Below are 20,103 nucleotides of genomic sequence, written 5' to 3'. Positions count from 1 at the left end.
CAAAGGGCTGGCAAGTGTCCTGCTGCTTGTGCACATCCAAGCACAGAGCTTGCAGGCAGCACTGAGCCACATGGGCTGTGTTTGCCCCAAGCCTGACAGGGGGCCAGTGCAGGTACTGTGGCAAACCTTCACTCCCCAGCACAGCCACGTTTGGCACTGGTTCCTCGTGAGCCACTGCTCTGTGGGGCAGCCCTGTGCTTTGCCGAGTCTGCAGGCAGCCTCCAGACTCTCTGCAGAGTCTGCTTCTGACAGGAAGCTGCAGGTGCCCAGTGGAGAGGCTGCACACACACCCACCCTTGGGTAGCTGCCAACACCTGCAGCTCAGGGCAGACAGAGGGACACACAGCCCCTTCTGGTTTTTGCTGTATGAGGATCTCTAACCACTTTGGCCCAAACAACTGTGCCAGGCAAAGGCAGTTGGGGAGAACCATAGTGCTGTCCCTGCAGCTATGTCTGGGGTATTCAACAGTGAATTGAGGCAGCACCCCCCAAGGTATCCAAGTGTGAGTGAGGACCTACATGGGCAGCACAAGGGATGCAGGGACTTTTGGCACATGCAGCACACAGTAAGAGGCCGGCAGGGGTTCTGTTGTTTCTCTCCCCGTAAGGGTGTAAGTGCATGCACATCCCTGAGGAACAAGGGCTTGGCTTTCGCCCCTGTCTGGGTCAGGGCTTTGCGGGGTGGCAGAGCTCTGACCTCAGGGCACACAGCTGACAGGAGGCAGGAGTGGTCAGGGCTGAACTCTGCTCCACAGGGAACTGCACTGCCTGGCCATGGGCAGGATGGGGCTACCCAGCCCCTCCACCTCCCCCCAGCCCAGCACAACACGTAGAGGCGAGGCAGTGACGGTTTTATTTCAAAGTAGAACAAAGGTATTTTTTATTCTTTCCAGAGCTGCAACATTCAGCTTTGCCATGAGCATGTCTGTGCTCAGACCGGCTCCTTGTGTGCGTTTACTCAGGGCACATCTATACAGGGCAAACCAAAAGCAGGAGACTCTTTCATAACTTGGCTGAGTCTCACCTCTGGTAAAGAAACCCCATTACCCAGCCAAACATGATGGCGTGGTCCCTTGCACAGCACGTGCTGCTGAGCAGACAGGCTCTATAGAAAAATCTAAAAACAAAATGTACTTTCAGACATTCCACATCAACTTTTCCCCTAATTTTGCTGGGAAGGAGTTTTGACTCAAAGTGTATCACTCTCATCTCTCTTCATACCTCTCCCCTCGGCATGGCTGCTAAAGCAGAGTTACAGGGCATCGAGGATGTTGTCGATTTTGGAGACCAGGTCCTGGCGCTTGTTGGAATGCATCTTCTCGTTCTCGATGTACGTGTCCTTCTTGAGCTTGCCTGCCACCAGCCGCTCCGCCTCCACCGACGACTTCAGGACCAGCTCCTTCACTTGGCCATCCAGCTTCTGAATCTCACTTACCTGGCAGGGTGACAAAGCAAGGGAGTATTAGAGGAGACAAAACAAAACAAAAAAATCCCTACAGTGAAGCTGGAATAGAAGAGATGGTAGATGAAGTCAGTGCTAAGTAGAAACATCTCCGATCCCTGAATGTTGCCTCCTGAGCCATCACCTCTCCCTGGCATCACATTATGAAGAATATTCCATGAACGGGTAACTAAGCAGTGCAGATAAGAGGGGCTCCAAGGACCCAGGAGCCATACTGGCAAGAGACTGTTAAAAGAGTATTTAATGACAGATTTTAAAGGCTTCAAGCTAAATCACAGCTCTAACAGCTGGAAGCTGTGTCCCTACACTTAACACTCATGGTGTGTGAGTAGCAGGTCTGCAATGACAGAGCTACTCTTAAGAGTTAATAACAGATTAACCAAGCTGGCTGTTGACTAAATGGACCTTAGAGACTAAAGTGTCCCTCACTTGGGGTTAAGTGGCTGTTTTGGGTAAGTGTTAAAATGTATTTGAAGGGCAGGACAGTGGGTGTACGTTCATTGTGCCATGGCTTTCAACATGGCACAGCAAAACACCCCCCGAGGAGCATCATGTTACCAAAATTCTGTCACCACCAAATGCAAACGTGCAAGAAAATAAGAGATGAGAGAGAAGATTTTGGGTTTACTGGTGTGAGTAGTAAAGTCAGAACTATTAATGTGTGGATAGTTGCCATTTTTGCCTAAATGTCACTGCCATGAGCTCAATGAGAAGCATCAGGATTGTGTTACAAACTCAATAATGTGTACAAATGCAGCTGGTTCAAGGGCTACTTAAGAAACAGCACAAGCAGCTGTTTACCAGCAACACTTACACGGCTGCATAACTGAGATTACTGCAAAAATAACACTTTTCACACCCCCTTGCAGAGATCAAGCCATTTTCAGATAAAAAAAACAACCTAGACTGGCTGCAGAAACTAAACCCCCAGTTAAAACTCATGCAGAATACTTGACAGAGCCAAGAACAGGAGAGCTTATAAAATAAATTTTAATTTCTCACTTTATCACATAAGTCAGAGCCTTCTGTCTTCAGTTTAGACTGCAGAGAGGCTATTTCATTCGTCAGTGCCTTGTGCTCCATCTCCAAAGACTTTTTGCCACTGTTCAGGGTGGAGATGTCCCGCGACTGCTTGTATTTATTCACTGCTTCATCAAAGTGACGGTACAGCCCAAGCCTCTTGTTCACCAGAGTAAGCACCTGCTCTGTGATGCAGGCAACCTTCATCCTGGCTTCAGCAGCTGGATCCTGCAACAGGACAGAAGGGAAGATCAAAGCAGTTGTATCTTTGACCTGCATCAAGCCATGCCTGCAATCTGCCACAGGACTGTTATAGAAACTGTTCCTTTTGCAATTAAGTCAACTGACAGTAATTAGGTGAATGGTGCAAGTGCTGATTAGGGCAAGCACCTTTCAGCACTTAGCCCAGCCCAACAAATAGTTTTAACAGTGAAAACACTGCAGAGGGAGACACCAGATCAGCCCTACATTGGAGTACCAATGCTCAGGCTGAACAAAAACAGGACTTCAAACAAGTAAAACATCTGAACAGCAGGAACATTCAGTGAGAATTACTGGTATGAAAAATCTCCATTCATCAGCTGAGAAATCTGCTTATACTCCCACAGGGCTCTTCATCATACAGACCTTGGTGATGGAGAAATCCAGCCTGACATAGACAATCACAGTGAAGAACAAGATGTAAAAGGCTCCAACCACCAAGAGAGGCTCTTGCAGCATCAGGATTTTGTTGAAGGTGTAATGAACCTACAAGGTAAGTTCCAAACACTGAGCAGAGTCCCATGTTACTGCAGGGGTTAACCCCTCTCCTCAGGCAGCAGCAGAACCACCCATGCAGTCCAGCAAGTGTTCATTTCTTAGGTGTTTTGACCATGCTGCTGAATTCAGAGGAGGCACAACTGCTGAGGCCACACTCACCACAATGTCCTGGATGTGCTGCTCCACCAGGTTGCTCTTGTGTGCCACAATAACAGGACGTCCAAAAGTGTCCAGATATGTGTAGTGAAGCTCGTCTGAGGCACGATTGATTTCATAGGGGCTGTCCACATGGATATTCCTGCAGATAAAACCAGACAGTTCCACATGACCCTATGGTGTTTGAGATGATGTAACCCAGGACTTGTCTGGCCAATTGTGGCCTCTAGCACAAGGTAAATTATGCACTTTAAACAAGGCTCTACAAGGAAGCAAAGCTGTGTTCCAAGATCTCCTCCATATGCACAGTCATGGTTTTGATTCACTGTCCCCAGGCCATTAGAGCAGACTGGAGAACTGCCACCAACACAGCACTGTCTGCAATAACAAGCCAGGAGGAATGACACTTACTTGGCACCTTCTGGCAGGACAATCTTGACAGTCAGAGAGTCTGTAACTTGCTCATCAAACACGTGGTCAACAAACCTCATCTTCAGGGCATACTGATCACCTAAGAGTGCAGAGCAGAGGGTGGTTACAGTTCCTCAGAGAACAAGAGACAACCTTGAAGCTCAGCTCCCACCCAAGGCAGGAGCACAATTTGCATGGATAATTGTGCAGCAGGGGGCACTAGCTCACTCAGATATAGTTTAACCAGATGTCTACAAAGACCTGAGGGAAGCACAAAAAAAGTGGATTTGCATATTCTAGAAAAAATAGCTGGCAACTGTTGTTGTTAAGGTGCAGTGTATCACAGCTTTCAATTCTTTACTGTACAGCAACCACCTTTCAACACACAAGAGGGCAGTTTTTATTCCCTTCCCCTCAGCCACCCACCAAGATTGTAGAGGTATTCGTAGCTTGGCAGGTTATAGCCAATGATGTAATGGGTTTTCCAGCCCCCAAAAAGCGGGAATCGGGGACGGATCTCCATCTCCACAGAGTCATCCAGGACAAGGAGGTGGCTGGTGGAGATGTTCCCAATTTCATCTCTGTAATAGACGTCCTGAGCAGCAGCTGGGAGAATGGTCTGTATGGAGAGAAGCAACAGTGAGTGCACAAGATGGGTGTTACTTTCAGTGAAACTGGCAAAACCAATAAAGGCTGGTAAGCATTGAGAAACTGTGCTCCCACGTGAGACATGACAAAATGGCCATTCAGTTGCACTGAGTGGTAAAATTGTGCTATTACAAGCAATCCCACAAGTGGCTGCCAGCACTAAAATCACTTGGCCTCCAAATGAATGTGCTTTCTCCAGCCCAGTTTCAAACTCCCTAGACAGCAAGGATCTCATCATGCCCACCAGGACAGCAATCCCCTCTTCACTCCAGCCTGCTGCCCTAGCTCATTGGGCTTGCTGGCTTTGCACTCAGCAAAATGAGATTTCTGTTTGGCTGCACCACCCTAGAGAATTACAACAATCAATCTTCGAGGCTTCAAGCAGCAAGAAAGATTTTGGTTCAGATGAGAACACATAATATTTTTTACATCTGGCTAGCAGAGCCACAGCTTTAATTCTTGTTGAGTGCTTTGTGAGCAAGGAATGAATGGGTGAGTTTCCAATTAATACTGTTCAGCAGGAGGAGGATATAACAGAGAGGCAACTCTGAAAACAAGGAGGTGGGGACAGAATAAATGGCCCATGCACAGTGGAAGACCCAAAGCAGACATCTCAATACAGGGGGGTAAGGGGTTTAGAGGGTCCCTGAGATTGGAGGGGTGGGAGCGTGGAGAACACTACATGCCCACTACATGTATGTGCAGTCTGTTGGACCAGCAGATGCAATAAAGTGTATAACCTCCTAATGCTGCTTCTAAAGGCTATTCCTAAGCAGCACAAGCTTTCTCTGAAAATAGACCAGAGTTTTAATATTCCCTTATTATTGGGGTATGGTTACCAAACAAAAGGCAAAGGACAACTGTATCTTTTTTCCTCTGGGGATCTAAAAAAGGGGGAAGCCACAGTTACAAAAAAAATACATGTGCAAAATGTCAACCTTAAAAGACTTGACAGAAGAGATCCCACTGTCTGGCTGTCTCTGGTAGTCGTATCTGGAGAAAGGCCCTTTCAGCACTGCTCCTGTGTGCTTTAAATCAACCGTCTCTTCAACTGCAATGTTACCCCAGTGAGACACCTCAATGACTCGTGTCATGCTGGTGATGGTCAGGAATGGACTGTTATTTTCATAGTGCACCTTCAGAGTGTCCTAATGAGGGGAAAAAAGATAAACTGTCAGACCCAAAGTAAGGAGCAAGCTCCCCTCAAAATGATCCACTCCATGTGCCACAGAGAACCCTCCTTGGCACATACACACGTTCCTGGCCTGCACACAGTCTAACTCGTGTTTGACCTGCAATTTCTACGTGAAAGCCTCTGCTTCCCACTCTCCAGCCTCTGAGACACATCTTCCATGTCTGGAAGATGCTCTCTGCAGAGCCACAACCCCTTTGCACAGACGTTTACCTGGCTGTATGGAGGTATGTCCTTGAAGGGGCCATATTCAATCATGTCCTCAGTGCGGGAAGGGTTGCCCAGCTTGGTGTAACTCTCCACATTCCTGGAGGCCAGTTTGACACGGGTTGTTTGGGTCTTGGTGACGTACGGTGAGTAAAAATAGTGATTTCCTTCAAAGACCACAAACTGCTTCTCACTTTGGGTGATGTGGGTGGGATAGGGCTGCAAGACGTGCGTGAAAACCATTTCAACAGAGACACGGACCTTGGCTCCTGGGGCCAAAGGAGATGGCAGCTTCACGGAGAAGAATTTCCCACTGGAAGGGAGAAGAACAGGTAAGTTATGTGGGATCTCCCTTGAGAGAGCATTCAGATCCACCCACTGCAACATCCCCTGTGGAGGGGTGACCATGTATCACATGTATAATGTGTGATTTGGGCAAGTATTTTACTTGCTCCTCCAAGACATAGAGATGTCTTCTCCCAGGAGGTGTGATTACTCTAGACTGGGGAAGCAGCCCAGGGTGAACTGTGTCCAGGCACAGTTACAGTCTTTGCTTCACAAAAAAACCACTGCGTTCCCTTTTTGGAAGAGGAATGGTGAAACACCACTCCTTAATCCTGCATTTATAAAGCTTCAGCAAGAGTTTTTTCCATTCTTCTCCAGATGACAGGAGTGATCTGCATCAAAGGAAGCATGGGCACAAGTCCAGAAGACTAATCACAAACATCTTAAGCACCTGTTCCCAAAAAGTCTGTTCATTCTCAGATTTTTGCCCACAGGATCTGAAATTAAGGATGGCCAGAATAGGAGCAACGTTTTGGATGGAGGTTCTACAGAATCTTTTACAAATCTGTAAGGATGCACTGGACAGACTGAGGTGATGCCAGAAGTGAACATACTTCATGTCATGCCTGGTGGCCCAAGGGCAGGATCATATGAGACATCCGGGCACGTCAGAAGCCAAGGTCTACCCTGGCAACTTAACTCCACAGCCACTGTACTCTTGAAATGCAGCTGCACCGTGCTTTTGAGCCACTTTACAGGCACCGCTCAGCTCTCATGGCTCAGAAAACACCTGCGCGCCCAGCCTGCAGCACCCACATAATATTCCAAGCTTGGCAGTACAGAGCCTGATGCAAACTGCAGCATCCTCTCTCCCTGCAGCAGGAAGAGCCTGTGCTGGGACATGGTACCCAGCACTCTGTGGTGCCCTCCACACAGGCACAGGGCACTAAGCTCTCTGGAGTCACCCCTGCCAACTATCTGAGAGCTCAAAAGGGAGTGATGGGTAAGAGCATGACCAAATGCTTGTCTCACCTGGTGTCCCTTAATAAGGGGCCAGGGCATTACTCAAAGCCAAAGCACTGAGTACAAGAGACTGAGCACAGCTGAGGAAGAAAACACTCGTGATCTCTAGGTACGTCGAACTGGGGTAGTATCTCTACTTCACTGTGAAGACAATTATGAATCCCCCATGCACAACTCTAGGTGTTGACCTTAGAGGGTGATACTCACGTTTTGCCCTTAACTTTAGTCTCTTTCACTTCCAAGGTGTTCTCCTCCTCTTCCTCACCTTTCACCTGTTCCCAAACAACAGATGGATCAGTGAGCTGCTATTTAATAGACTTAACACATCCAGGGCAAAGTGTACAGTCCCCGTAAGGAGTTTTTAGGAGGGATGTCCCCCGGAAAGTACAAGCTTATATATAATTAATTTATTAAGAAAATTCTTTTTAAAAGGCCCTTTCATAATGTTGTTCACGAATACAAACTGCAGTGTGGTCAGTGTGCAGAAACAGGTACTGGAGGTTTCTGGTAACTCTCATGTTCCCATGTTCTCTCAGCCTGGTTCCCAACCAGGCACAGTCACCATAATTTGCAGAAATGAGAATATTGATCAAATGCTTTTGTGATTTCCCTTGTGACTGGGGAGTGAGCAGGCCGCGGGAATATGGCTTGACCAGTTGAGGTATACTACAGAACCCTGTATATAGATATACTATAGAGCGCTGTTACGTACGTCTCTATGCTGTATGTAAAATTTATATAAAGTGACAATACTTCTGGGGTTAGGACAGAAGTATTGTCCTACTGCTCCTTCGTTCCTCCTGTGGGTAAGGGCCAGGTCCCCCGTCCCGGCGCTGCCTGGGGCTGCCAGCCCTGCTCCGGCCGTGCTAGCGGCGACTCCCGCCCAGCCGTGACGGCGTGAATCGCCCCCCTCATCGCCTGCCAGGCCTCCCACCTCCGCCCTCACACCGCGACAGACAGCCCCATTCCCGGCCGGCTGCGGGATCCGGGAGCGGCGCTGCGGGATCCGGGAGCGGCGCTGAGGGATCCGGGAGCGGCGCTGAGGGCCCGGCAGTGCCGACGTGTCCCTCCGGGCGAGGGGCCGGGCAGCGCCCGCGGCCCCTCCGCGGCCCCCGCGGGAGCGGCGCTCGGTGCCTGCTCCCCACGCTCACCTGCACGCCCAGGTGGGCCAGGCGCGGCTCCAGCCCGGGCTCCAGCGCCAGCAGGAAGGCGGAGGCGGCCGCGCCACCCGGCGCGTTGGCGAGGTTGAGCTCGGCCGAGACCTTGGCCAGGTGCGTGCTGAGGTCCAGCGAGCGCCGCACCTCCTCCAGCACCAGATCGGCGCTGGCTGCAGCGGCCGCCAGGCAGAGGAGCAGGAGGTGGCACAGTAGCCCCGCCATGACCGGCACCCGCGTGGGGAGGGCACAAGATGGCGGCGCCCGCGCTGTACGGGGAGGGCACAAGATGGCGGCGTCCAGTGGGGGAGGAGGCTCGCGATGGCGGCTCCCAGCGGTGCTGGAGGCCCGCCCCCCTCCTCCCCGCCTTCCGCGGTGCCTGAGGGGAGAAGCTGGGCGGGCGGCTCCGGAGTCCCGCGGATGGCTTCGGCTTCGCGCAGCCCCGGCCCTTCCTCGGCGCCCAGGTTCTGTCGGCGAGCTTGGGTGTTTCCGCGGGGAGCTGGGCCCGTGCTCTTGCTGAGCTCTCAGGCCTGGGCAGGCCTTGGGACCGGCCGAGGGCTGCTTGTTGGGCCCTCCTGGGGTCTCCCACTTCTTTTTCTTCCCGAAAAAGAGCGAAAAAACCAACTTTAACAAATATTCCGGGATGCTCAGGGCTTTTACGTGCTCCTCAGCCTCCTCTCCAGCCACGGCACAAAGCAGCTCTGTTTCTCCGTGTTTTTAGCAGTGGCCGGTTCCTGCCAGGGCTTCCAGGGGCCAGAGGTGTCAATCCTTGTGGAAGTGCTGGGCATAGGATGGCCTGGAGGAGCTATTGGTGTGGATGACACTGAGATCACCAAGCACAGCACTGGGAGCACTGCAGAGGGATGGACTTTGGTGCTTTTGATTATGCTGTTGAATTAATGAGCCTCAAATTGGGACAGTTCATCTCACTGGCCTGGCACACAGATCATTGTTGCTCAGGAAGGTGAGGTTTAACACAAATAGAGTTTAAGCTGAACCCAAGTTTTCTGCTAAAAAGCACAGATAATTGACAGCTAGGTGATGCCAGAGTAGAAGTGCTACAGGTAGCCAAGGCATGGTAACCAGCCCTGAACTGACTTAAGGCAGCTGGGGAAAGGAAAATGTTAGTGGTTTAACACATGACTGGGGAAGAGGTGATTGACACTTTATTCCCAAACATCTAAGGCAGATAAAAGCAAGGAACGGATGTTATCTGCTGTGATTGCCGGAGCAGGGCTTTTGCCTGTGAGCCCTGTGGGACAGCAGACCTTTCATGTTTGCATAATGGGATCCAGGACTCAATCTTTCTTTAAGTTCCTAATATGAGTCACAGAGATAATTCTTTGATTTGGCCTGAGATTGCCAAGTATCGGAAGAGGATTTCCTAAATTATGTGTTTGGATATGGAGTCAAATAGCCCCTTGGCAAAGGCTAAATAGAATGGGATGTCTCCTGGTGTGCTATGTTCAAAACAGCATCATTTCTCAACTAGCTTTCTTTTTCTCCCCTTACCATTCCCCCACCCCCCCAAATTCCGATCATGGAAATTTTCTTGGCACATTACTTCACTTTCCCTTTGATTTATGTAGGCACCAGCCCTGTGAATTTGGCAGTTTGCCCTGTAGCATATCCTAGCACAAGCAGGTAGTTTGTCACCGTGTTTCGGGTGACAGTGGTGCTCTCTTCCAGCAGCACAGCAGGAGATGGCTGCAGGGGCGGGTTCCACCTCCTCAGCCTGATGCTTCCAGCCAGGGAGATGTTCCAGGTCCCTCTGCTCTCCAGGAAAAAGCCTGTTTATCTTGGCCTTCTCCAAAGAGCTGGGCTTTGGGGCCTGGAACTGTGTAGGCACGTTCAGAGGGAAGCAACCATGAAACATGAGAGGCTGAGCAGAACAGACGCTTCTAATTTAAGGCTGGCCAGCAGTGCTACATCTGGGAACGCCTTCCAGTTGTCCAGGTTGGGTTTGCAAGTTCCTCTGCTAGGAACGGCTGTCACTGTCCTTCCATGTGTCACAGGGAATAAATGAACTCCAGTCGGCCTCTTTAATAAGACACGCAGCTACAGCTCTTATTTCCCTCTCTCCCTTAGGGCAATTTCTCCTGGTAAATGGAGGGAAAGAAATAAATGCATATGTCCCTTGTGTCTGGAAATGATTTGGCTTCAGTTGTTACATCCTGGGCCAAAGGTTGCTCTCCAAGGAGTTCATCCCATAGGCTGGATTTGAACTCGCTGGCAAATGCCAGTTTCAATATGTGACCCATCCAGACCCTGGTGAGCTCTGAACCATACTGTTGTACACTAACCCTGTGTTTGAATCCATTTCTAATTGTGATAATTGAGTCATGCTAAGCCTGTGCATCATCTCTTTCAAGACTTCAGCCCTACCACATAGACTAAATTTGTCCTTGGGTTGAAAAGCTGCTGCCTTTGGGCTTGTTCAAGGCTACGTTTGGCTCTGCAGGCCCCTCTTGCCACTGCCCTGTGAGCAGTGCCAAGCTGTTCTTCATGCATGGGGTCAGTCACAGCTCCTCGTAGCCCCTGGCTGGGTGTGCTGGTGATGGTGGCTGGGACAGCTCCAGGGACAGCTCAGGGACAGCTTGCAGGCTGTGTTCAAGCAGGGACAGGCTGCGGTGCCCGTGTGCAGATCTGGCCACCCAGGCCTGGTGCCAAGTAACAGAGAGAGCCAGGAGTTCAGAGCTGCTTTTTCTCTCTTTATGTGTTGTTTTTTTAGTTCCCTCATTGCAAGGAATGTCTCCCTCCAGCAGTAACGTCCCAGAGAGCTGCAGGTCAGGAAGCAGCATGAGAGAGGTTACCAGACCCTGCTGCCATCTGGCAGAGTGCCCCAGCTCCCCATGTGCTGTGGAGAGAGCGTGTCACCCTCAGGGCCAAGGAGCAGTGGGAGGGGGACAGCCGCGATGGAGCCGGTGCCAGCCCAGCCGTCTGCCAGAGCTGAGGGACCAGAGTGGTCTAATAAATGCCTCTGGCAGGATAAACCATGGACAGAACCGCACCCCAGGAAAAGCCCTGCGTTCCTCTGTTTTTACAGGGCTGATGCCAAACTCAGAGCTGTGTCATCTGTCAGAGCAATTTGTTCTCAAGGAGGGAAGGAGAAGTTGTTTTCTGGAAGGAGGGGGTTGGCTGTGACCACAGAAGCACACTGAAGCCTGTAGCAGCAGGGAACAGGATTTATTCTGGTGTGATCCTCATACCAGTGGGGAGCTTGCACCAGGAATGTGCAGGGACCATGAAACAGTATGTTGCTCTCTGAGGAGCCCAGGTCAGGGGCAGGAGAGAATAAACAGGGCTATGCATATGTAGCGGAAGTCATCCTGGCAATACCTTGAAGATTTTAATACAAATCTATCGGTGATCCTGAAAAAAACCTCCCTGCTTCAGACTTTATTGGTGTTTCACCATTTAACCTTAATCCAACAGCCTTTTGGCTGCCAGTGGGAGGCACAGGGCACTTCTCTCTCTGTTTTCAATCCTGAGCAAGGTGTTACACTTGCCAGTCATGAGAGCACAGGTGTAAGTTTGCTTAGCCTTGCTAAGGCCCTCAAAAAGCAGCTGGAGAAAAAGAAAAAAAAACACTCTTCCAGTTTCATTATTTTTACAACCTCATTTTTTAGCTCGTCAGCACAACTCACACTGAGCCTCTGCCAAGCAAAGCACACCGTTACTCTTATTTGGGGTTTCCATAGAATGGTGGACTTGGAGGGGGCTGTTTGGAGCTTGGCTCTTTGTTCAGCTACTCTGGAAACACATCCTGCCTTAGCAGAGAGACAGTGGTGATGGGGTACTGTCTGCCTAGGGGCTGCTCCTCTGGGTTTTTTCAAGTTAATTTAGTGATCTGCAGTAGCCCATCCCTCCTCCCTCCTTATAGTGTTCACCTTTCTTTAAAATAATTTCTTCCTGGTTTAAAAAAAAAAATCTGGTTTTGTCTCCTTGTCAGACCACAAGACTCAGAAAAAAAACAATGAAAAAACCTGTCTGTGCACAGCAATTGTCTGAAGCATTGGGAAACACACAGGGAAAACCTCCTGGAAGAATATGGGAGAGCATCTGTGAGTCCTGCAAGGAGGTGAGACCACTGTGTGATGAGTGTTGTTGAAATAAGGAGAAAAAAAAATGTGGAAAAGAGGACACTTCATAACTTTAAAAAGTACTTTTAACTCTTCTTAAAGCTTACTAAAAATGTAACTGAAATAGCCATAGGCAGGCACTGGCAGGCTGTGAATGAAAAAAATCTGCCACACATGTACAGTTGAAATGCAAAACCTGAGCAAGGTATGTGGTCCACACAAGGAGAGCTGCTTTGGGCTGGGAGTGTCTGGATTTTGTCACAGGATCACAGCATGTTTTGGATAGAGGAAACAGTGCTGTTTTAACTATATAAAAAATTGAGGGTGTGATTAGGGCTGCAACTCAAGCACTTCACAGTTCACGTAGGACCTGGGTACCCCACAGCTTGAAAATGCCTTCGGTGGACTGGCATCTGCAAAGCCAGAGGAGGAAGAGAGGAGGACAAAAGTGCGTGTTTTGGAAAAGACAGACGCTGCCTATCACTGAGAACCAAGGAGGCAGGGAAGCTGCTGTGCTTCCCGGCTCCAGAGGAGAAGGCTGGGGGTCCTAGCTGTGGGCAGAGAGGAGACCTGCTGGCTCCTGGGGCAGCAGCTGAATCTCACCCTTGTGCTGCAGATGAGGGCTGTGATCACCAAATCCTTGCAAGGCCTCACACAGAATCACATCTCTCCATCTGCTTGTTTGCCCCAGGGTTACAACCTCCCAAGGCCAGTGGTGGAGGCAAGAGCACCCGCGTTTGGCTGAAATCACGGAGATAAATACAGTGAAAGAGCCCCGCAGTGGAATCAAGGTAGGAACACCTGAGAGGCTGGTGCTGAGATCCCTGACCTGCGCTGGGCGTGCTGCGGTCCTGGCCGGCAGCTGCAGGAAGCGGTGCCACTTCTGCCCCGTCCAGACTGGGCGATGGAGCCGGTTCCCAGCTCTGAGGGGGGACAAAAAGCCTCACCGGCCCCCCGGCCATGTCCCTTCGGCCATGTCCCCCAGCCCGCCATGGCCGCGCGGCGCCGCCAGGGGGCGCGCGGGGCGCGGCGGGGTGGGGAGGGGCGGGGTCACTCCTTAGCCCCGCCCCCGGGCCCGCCCGGCCGCGGCGGCGCCGCCCCGATGGCTGCGGCCTCACCTCGGCAACAGCGATCCCTCCCGCAGCATCCCGGCTGCAGCCCCCGGCGAGGCGGCACCTCCGGGCTGTTTGTGATGGGCAAGAGCCGCTCGGACCTGCGGGGATAGCGGGCACCTGGCGCTGCAGGGATCTGCAGGTTTCACTGTGCCCTCCCGCTGCCTGCCGGGCTCTGGGGCGGGCAGTCCGTCTGCTGGGGTCACTTCAGGAGGTGGTTTGTCCCCGGGGTGAAGGACGGAAGGTGAGGGAAAGGCTGTGCGGTGATGCAGTGCCCCAGTGCCACGGGACTGACGTGGGATTTAGTGCCCATCTCTCTGATAAGTGCTGTTGCATTTTAACTCCTGACCCTTTAAGGTCTGCCAAATGTGATGCCAGGACCCACCTGAGACCAGTACAGTTCTGTGGTCCACGATCCTGTCCTCGGTGAAGTCTGGCGAGGAATTGTCACTGGCCACTCAGCACAATAAGGAAGTTTCCATCTTCACATAGAGCAACTCCTCTTTCTCAGCTTGTTTTTGGAAAGGGAAGCACTTGCTGGTGTATCTATGTAGGAGCCTGTTGCTCATGTAGTGTTTAACCTGGATTTTAAAGCTTCAGTTTTGCAGGATCTGCCACACACAGCAGGAAGCTGAGGATCCCACTGACAGCAACAAGAGGGGGTCATTTACAGATTGGCAGCTCTTTTGCTCTCTCCAGGAGGCCTGAGTTCAAGCAGTGAGATAATGCAGATTTCTCACCAGGTTACTAAATTTTTGAATCCGTCAGCAGGGACTTCCCTGAATCATGCTCTGTGAAGTGCCAGCTGGGATTTACATTTCTCCAGCAAAGGCACCCCTGAGCCCCTGCCTGGCTGAATCAAAATCTCTGACCCAAGCCCAGCTGTTCATGGACCTCAGCATGTGTGGACCTGGCAGTCAGCAGTGGCCCCTTCCCCATAGACAACCTCATCATACCCTGCCAGATGGCTGGTGGTGATTCCTTGCTATCGAAGGTCTCCCAAAGAGAGGGAGCATTAACCCCTTGTGAACAGCATTGGTCTGCAGCAGTGTATGCAGTCACTTTCCTGATAAGAAAAACATCAATGATCAAGGAAAAAAGAAATGTGAGGATCTTGTGATCCTTTGTTCTTATTTCTTTCTCTGAAGGCTTGGGCTCCTCACACGTAGCTCTCCTGCCTGCCTGCTAAGAAATATTTGATAAGATATTTGTGTTGTTTTTCCCTGAGTCAGAGAGCTGATCCACTCCAACAGAAAGGATGGCAGCCAGTGGCTCACTAAACCCCACACAGGTCACCCAGAAAGCAGCTAAAAGACAGCCTTAGCCCCCAGAAGGCCAGCCCCAGCTCTGATGTTGGTGTCTGAAGCAATTGGGCAGAACAGATGTTCCTCAGGCTGGTGTTGTCCTGGGGTAGATGGGATAATGCATCTTCTGTAGCCTCATTGCTCACAGGTTGGTTGAGAACTTCACTGAAGGAGACAAGCCCAGAGAGATCCTGTTTTTCTAAAAAAAGTAAGAGATGCTGATTTCTATTTGCCAGAAATTCCGGCAGCGATATGGAGCCAGTCCTGAATGCTGGAACAGAAAAACTGGGGCTGTAACACCCACTTAGAAGCATTTCAGTTTAGGATCATGCTTTGCGAGGCATACCTTCAATTTGGTGGCTCAGAGATTTGCAAACAGTGAGTCATAACTCCCTGGGGTCAGAAATGCAGCTGCTGAGGCACAAGGCATTGAAAAGTGTTGTCCAAGATAAAAGCAAAGCAAACCTCACTGCCCACACACCCTTATCCTTCAAGGCTGAGTATCTTTGTCACAGTCTTTGAAAATATGCACTCAAAATTATACCAGCTTCTTGTGGTTACCATTGATACGGGATTTGCTTCTCCTTTTAGAGCAGACAAGAGGGGATTGTGAAAATCTGTCACTTGAAAAGAGTTGAAGAGATCTGAAGCTAATATGCAGAACCCCGTGCTTGCAGAGAGGTGCCTGGGGTTTGAGGTGGGAATCCTGCTGTGGGACATGTCTGAGTCCTTCCCATGGAGAGTCCCAGAGGAACTCCCTAGGCCTCTGCATACAACCCCTGTCTCTTAGGATTCAGGATGGACCTGCAGACACCAGAGAGCATGCTGCATTGCAGCCAGTTTGGTTCCTACCCACGGAGAGCTGTCTTTGGGACATCTTTTGGCAATGACTCACTGTTAAGGAAGAGGCAGCATGCAAGTCACCTGTTCCACAAAGTGTCCCACTCACAGAGGTCACGTGGCACCGGGCTCCTGTCCCATGACACATTCTGGGTGCAACAACAGCATGACATGGCCACCTTTGCCACAAAACGCCTGGATGCAGAGCTCATGTGGCTGGTCCACCCCATCGCACAACACCCTGTGCAGAGAGGAGCAGTGGCACCAACTCTGGGTCCTGCTGAGTGTCCCAAGCATTGCCAGCCATCGGCCTGTCCTGCCTGTCCTCATGGCTTCAAAGGCACTAATGGCATGAGCTGACAGCTCTCAGGCTCTCTAGATATTCACTGTGAAGGCTTCAGTGCTTGGTAACAGCTCACAGAACTTGCTGCTTTGGTAACACACTCCTCATGCAAAACCTCGATCCCTGAACAAAGGCCTGTGCAGTTCTGTGCTGGCTGTTCACCTCTCTCTGTACCTATTTTTATGCCACTCCTACGGTTTAAAAAGCCTTTCAGAAATGTCTGTGTTTAGAAGGACACGGATCTGACAAAGTAACTGACTCACTCTGGCCTCAGGGAAGTTACTTCACTCTCTGGATCATCTTCTCCACTTGAGTATGAGAACAATCATATGAAATTACCTGGCATACCTTCAACACAGCTGTAAAAAAGTAATTAGCTGGTATTTAGGACTGGCTGTAAAAGTGGGAAGGTGCTGGTGGTGGTGGTGTTGGAGAACCTCTGTAGCTGGGGACGCAGGACAGCTGTGAGACCTGCAAGAGGCTCAGGTGATTGTCACTATTTGTGTGACAGCTCGTGGGTTTATGGTTATAAATAGTTTGTGGATGCCTCTCTGGCCCTGAGCACAGTCTGGCACATGAAAACACCCCTTCCTCTGTGACACTTGACTCTTCCATGGGCTTTGGTTTCCACCAGTCTAGGCCCAGATAAATACAGTAAGCTCAAGGCCGTGTGGTGCCCAGCTTACACCATGACCAGCAGCATGGGGTTGTTTCTTCCTGCCTGTCTTGCCAAGGCCAGCATAGATACTTGTCCAAGGGTGTCCCCTGTGCTCAGCATGTTGTCCACAGCCTCTGCAGGAGGTTAACTCAAAGGCAGAGCAGGTGTTTGGACCTTCTCATCTCAGGGAGTGAGCTGGCATCTAAGGGAAGATGCCAGCATTGCCACCTCCCAGTATCAAAGAGATGACAACTCTGCAGTAGTCTTGTGGCTGTTGCTATTGAACAGAGGGAAGCTGTCAAAATAGTCCAAAGCCATTTTTTCATGTGTCTCTTGTGTCTGGTGTGAGGGGACTTGGCACAATCAGGCTTTGCAGCGCTGCAGGTCGGCCCCACCCTCCCTGTGGGGCTCAGGCTTCCATGGCTTTAGACCCTGTACTGGTGCTTTGTCTTTAAGATGTTCATCCTCCAGCAGATGCATTTTCTCAGTGAGCACAGACGTAATCCCTGCACTGTGTTCAATGTCCTCTGCACCACAGATTGGAGATCTGCCATGAGATAACGTGATTGCAGTTGCTTCCTACAGTTGGTATCTGGTGATCGAGTCTTGTCCAGAGCTACCTTTTCATTTTCATGTGATGCTGCTCTATGACTTGGAACCTATCAGAGGATTGCAAAGGTGAAAGCATTAGTAGATTACCAGAGCAGTATTTGTACTGCAGGGAGGTATTAGGGGACAGGCCTGTGCTCTTTCAAGTGGAAATGCATAGGTGACCATGCAATAGCAGATTTCTAATGAACAAAATGCCAGCAGAAGCAAGGGGAATCTGCTTTAGACAAGATAAATCAAAGAATGACAAAGCTTGGAGTACCAAAGCAACATTTTGTGTGTTTGCTGCGTTTAAGTTCCCTTTTTTAATTTTCATATGTTGGATCATTATAATGACAGTTTGAGGAAGCTGGTCTGGAAGGCCAAAGGTGACAAGGGAAAGCATTGCACAGCCAGCTGAGAGAAGACAGCTACACACAGGGAGCTCTGGACAGTCAGTTTTCACTGAGGCACAGCCACTGTAGGCTGGTGCTACACCTTTCTGGGCACAGAGGCAAAGAAGGGTCCCAGGGACTGCAGGACTCTGAAGAGCAGAAATGTGCTGGACAAGTACCACGGGAATAAGGGGACCTCTCTTTTAATGTCACAGATGGCCAGGGGTGGGGGTAGCTGTGTGTCCACAGGAGAGGGGGAATACATTAAGCACTGTGGGGAATGTCAGATGCTCTCAGCTCACGTCAAGGATCTGTAGGTGCCACAGCTGAGGTGATGTCCTCCCTGGGCCTCTCTGCAGGTGTTTTTGTACTGCTGTTCACTCCGTCATCTCACGGATGAGAAGGGAAAGGGAGAGGCCCTTTTGGTCCAAGGACAAAAGCAAAGAGGTGGGTGAGACATATAATGTTTTATTGTCTCTAATTGGATCAGGAAGATTAGTAAATAGAGATTAGGTGACACAAAAGGAAGAAAATCAAAGCAGGAGACATTCTCACTTCCTGGTTTAGAGGAATGAGTGCATGAAATAGGTTGAGGTTTCTGCACCAGTAAATGTCTAAAGACCTGTTATTATAACCTCAGAGATCCACTTAGCTGTGTGAAGGCCACTCAAGGATAGAGAATGGATTTCTTCAGAGCAGTGTTACTGATTGGGAACGATTGGCATTGGGTTTCAAACTGATCGGTTTTTATGGGTTTTCATTGGGTTTTGACATTCTACAGTTTCCTTCAGAGGCTGCTAAAACTCAGTGTGCTGGGCTGCTCACTGCAGCACGCTCCGGTGTCCCGCAGGACACGTGTTTATTTTGATTTGGGGGGTGGGGCATGTCAAGAGCCGCAACTCAATACTTCCATTTGCCAGCTCGTTACCACCATTCTTCTACTTTCACTCTGCCTCTGTGAATGTAGCTCCCATCGTGGATAGCAGGGACCTGTCTGCTGCCACTGGTCCTCTGGAGTGCCAGGATCTGTCTGTTCTTACAGGCAAGCAGGATGTCGCCTCATCAGCTTAAGAAAATGCTGTGTTCCCACAGAGAGTTGGAAAACAGCTGTTGGTCACGTCAAGAGCAAGCGGCACAGGAACTTGATGTGAAGTTCTGCATAACAAAAGTCTGTAATAGGTGGTGCCAGGATTGCTTTGCAGTACAGGAGGAAATTTCACTCGCAGATTTTGTTTGCTTTTCATATTGTGTAAAAAGCAAATAAAAAAAGGGAAGCTTTTAAGAGAAGAGAGCTGAGGAACACGCAGTAATTTGCCATTAATGTCTGCCCATAGCAGCCCAGCATGTGGGTCTCCTGTTAAAGGCAATTGGCTGGGACACGCCAGTGCTCTGCTCCACCAGCTGCTGATGTGCTGAGGGCTTTTCCTCTTTTGTCCAGTTTGCATTTTAACTGGTACCAGGTTTTTCTGCAGCTCTTTGCATGCAATGGGGCACCCTAAACGCACTAATAAACTGCTGCTACAAGTTCCTTCTCTGGAGTCTGGAGCATCTCTCTTACGAGGAGAGACAGTGGGAGCTGGGCCTGTTTAGTCTGGAGAAGACTGAGAGGGGATCTCTAATCCGTACAAATATCTCAAAGATAGGTGCCAAAAGGATGGTGCCAGACTCTTCAGTGGTGCCCAGCGACAAGATGAGGAGCGAAGGCCATAAACTAAACCACAAGAAGTTCCTCCTCAACATGAGGGAGAATTTCTTCACGTTGAGGGTGGCAGAGCACTGGAACAGCTGCCCAGGGAGGATATGGAGTCTCAGCAGACACTCAAATCCCACCTGGACGTGTTCCTGTGTCACCTGCTCTGGGTGACCCTGCCTGGGGCTGGGCTGCATGATCTCCAGAGATCCCTTTCAACCCCAGCAGGTCTGTGATTGTGTGATTTTCTTTTTAATGTTGCTGGAAGTAGCCTCGGTCCTTTATTGTTTTTCATTAGCTTTAAAAATACTTTTTTTTCTCCATGGTTGCTTTCCTGACTTCATGAGCTAACTAACCCACAGCAGTCACATGACTTGGATGACCACAGAAGAATATTCAAGAATGCCGAGTAACAAAATGAACTTGCTGTCAACAGAGAGTAGAAAATACAGATTTCTCTTGTATCACTAGGATAATTGTTACCCCATGGAATATGGTCCAGAGACTTCAAAGGGTCCCGTTTTACTTGCCTGCACTATTGATCTTGGTGCTGGCAACTGCCAGGTTAATCAATCTGAATATATATTCAACTGGCATCTTGTATCTTCTTTCCTGACAAGTGCTGTTGCTACTACCCCACTTTCGATTACAGCTGCGAGTAAAAATTCATAAATATTAAATATATGTAATCTAAAATATAGCCTCTTTATTTCTAATAGCAATAACTAAGGTATTTTTTTCCACCTAATTTAACTGTAGACAACTCCCTGCTAG

At 49.9% G+C, this 20,103-nt stretch overlaps 1 protein-coding gene and 1 long non-coding RNA gene across 3 annotated transcripts; one reads left to right on the top strand and one right to left on the bottom strand.

The window, feature by feature from the left end:
• Nucleotides 1-834: 834 nt before the first annotated feature.
• On the bottom strand, nt 835-8,587 carry RPN1 (ribophorin I). The gene is made up of 10 exons (XM_039559138.1): nt 8,315-8,587; nt 7,371-7,435; nt 5,862-6,168; nt 5,395-5,604; nt 4,235-4,427; nt 3,809-3,908; nt 3,401-3,539; nt 3,110-3,229; nt 2,465-2,710; nt 835-1,435 (listed from the first exon to the last, which is right to left on the bottom strand). The coding sequence occupies exons 1-10, from the start codon at nt 8,540-8,542 to the stop codon at nt 1,253-1,255; spliced, it is 1,791 nt and encodes a 596-aa protein (XP_039415072.1). The 5' UTR covers nt 8,543-8,587; the 3' UTR covers nt 835-1,252.
• A 420-nt stretch (nt 8,588-9,007) lies between these two features.
• LOC109143359 lies at nt 9,008-19,167 on the top strand. 2 transcript variants are annotated; one of them, XR_002043478.2, is made up of 4 exons: nt 9,008-9,281; nt 12,270-12,398; nt 13,091-13,190; nt 17,999-19,167. It is a non-coding gene; the product is annotated as an uncharacterized LOC109143359 (long non-coding RNA). The 2 variants fall into 2 exon arrangements; XR_002043477.3 differs by having other exon boundaries at nt 15,407-19,167.
• The last annotated feature ends 936 nt before the right edge of the window (nt 19,168-20,103 follow it).

Source organism: Corvus cornix, chromosome 12, assembly GCF_000738735.6.
Source record: "Corvus cornix cornix isolate S_Up_H32 chromosome 12, ASM73873v5, whole genome shotgun sequence".
Taxonomy (NCBI): Eukaryota; Metazoa; Chordata; class Aves; order Passeriformes; family Corvidae; genus Corvus; species Corvus cornix.
Note: the sequence above shows the minus strand (reverse complement) of the source record. Positions and strands in the feature narration are given on the sequence as shown.

Bases quoted from the DNA above. Each gene is read 5' to 3' on its own strand.
- RPN1 (XM_039559138.1), bottom strand. From the start codon at position 8,542: ATGGCGGGGCTACTGTGCCACCTCCTGCTCCTCTGCCTGGCGGCCGCT. The intron at 7,436-8,314 runs GTGAGCGTGGGG...GTTTGGGAACAG, and splicing joins TGGCCCACCTGGGCGTGCAG to GTGAAAGGTGAGGAAGAGGA. The intron at 2,711-3,109 runs GTCTGTATGATG...GTCCTGTTGCAG, and splicing joins TGGATTTCTCCATCACCAAG to GATCCAGCTGCTGAAGCCAG.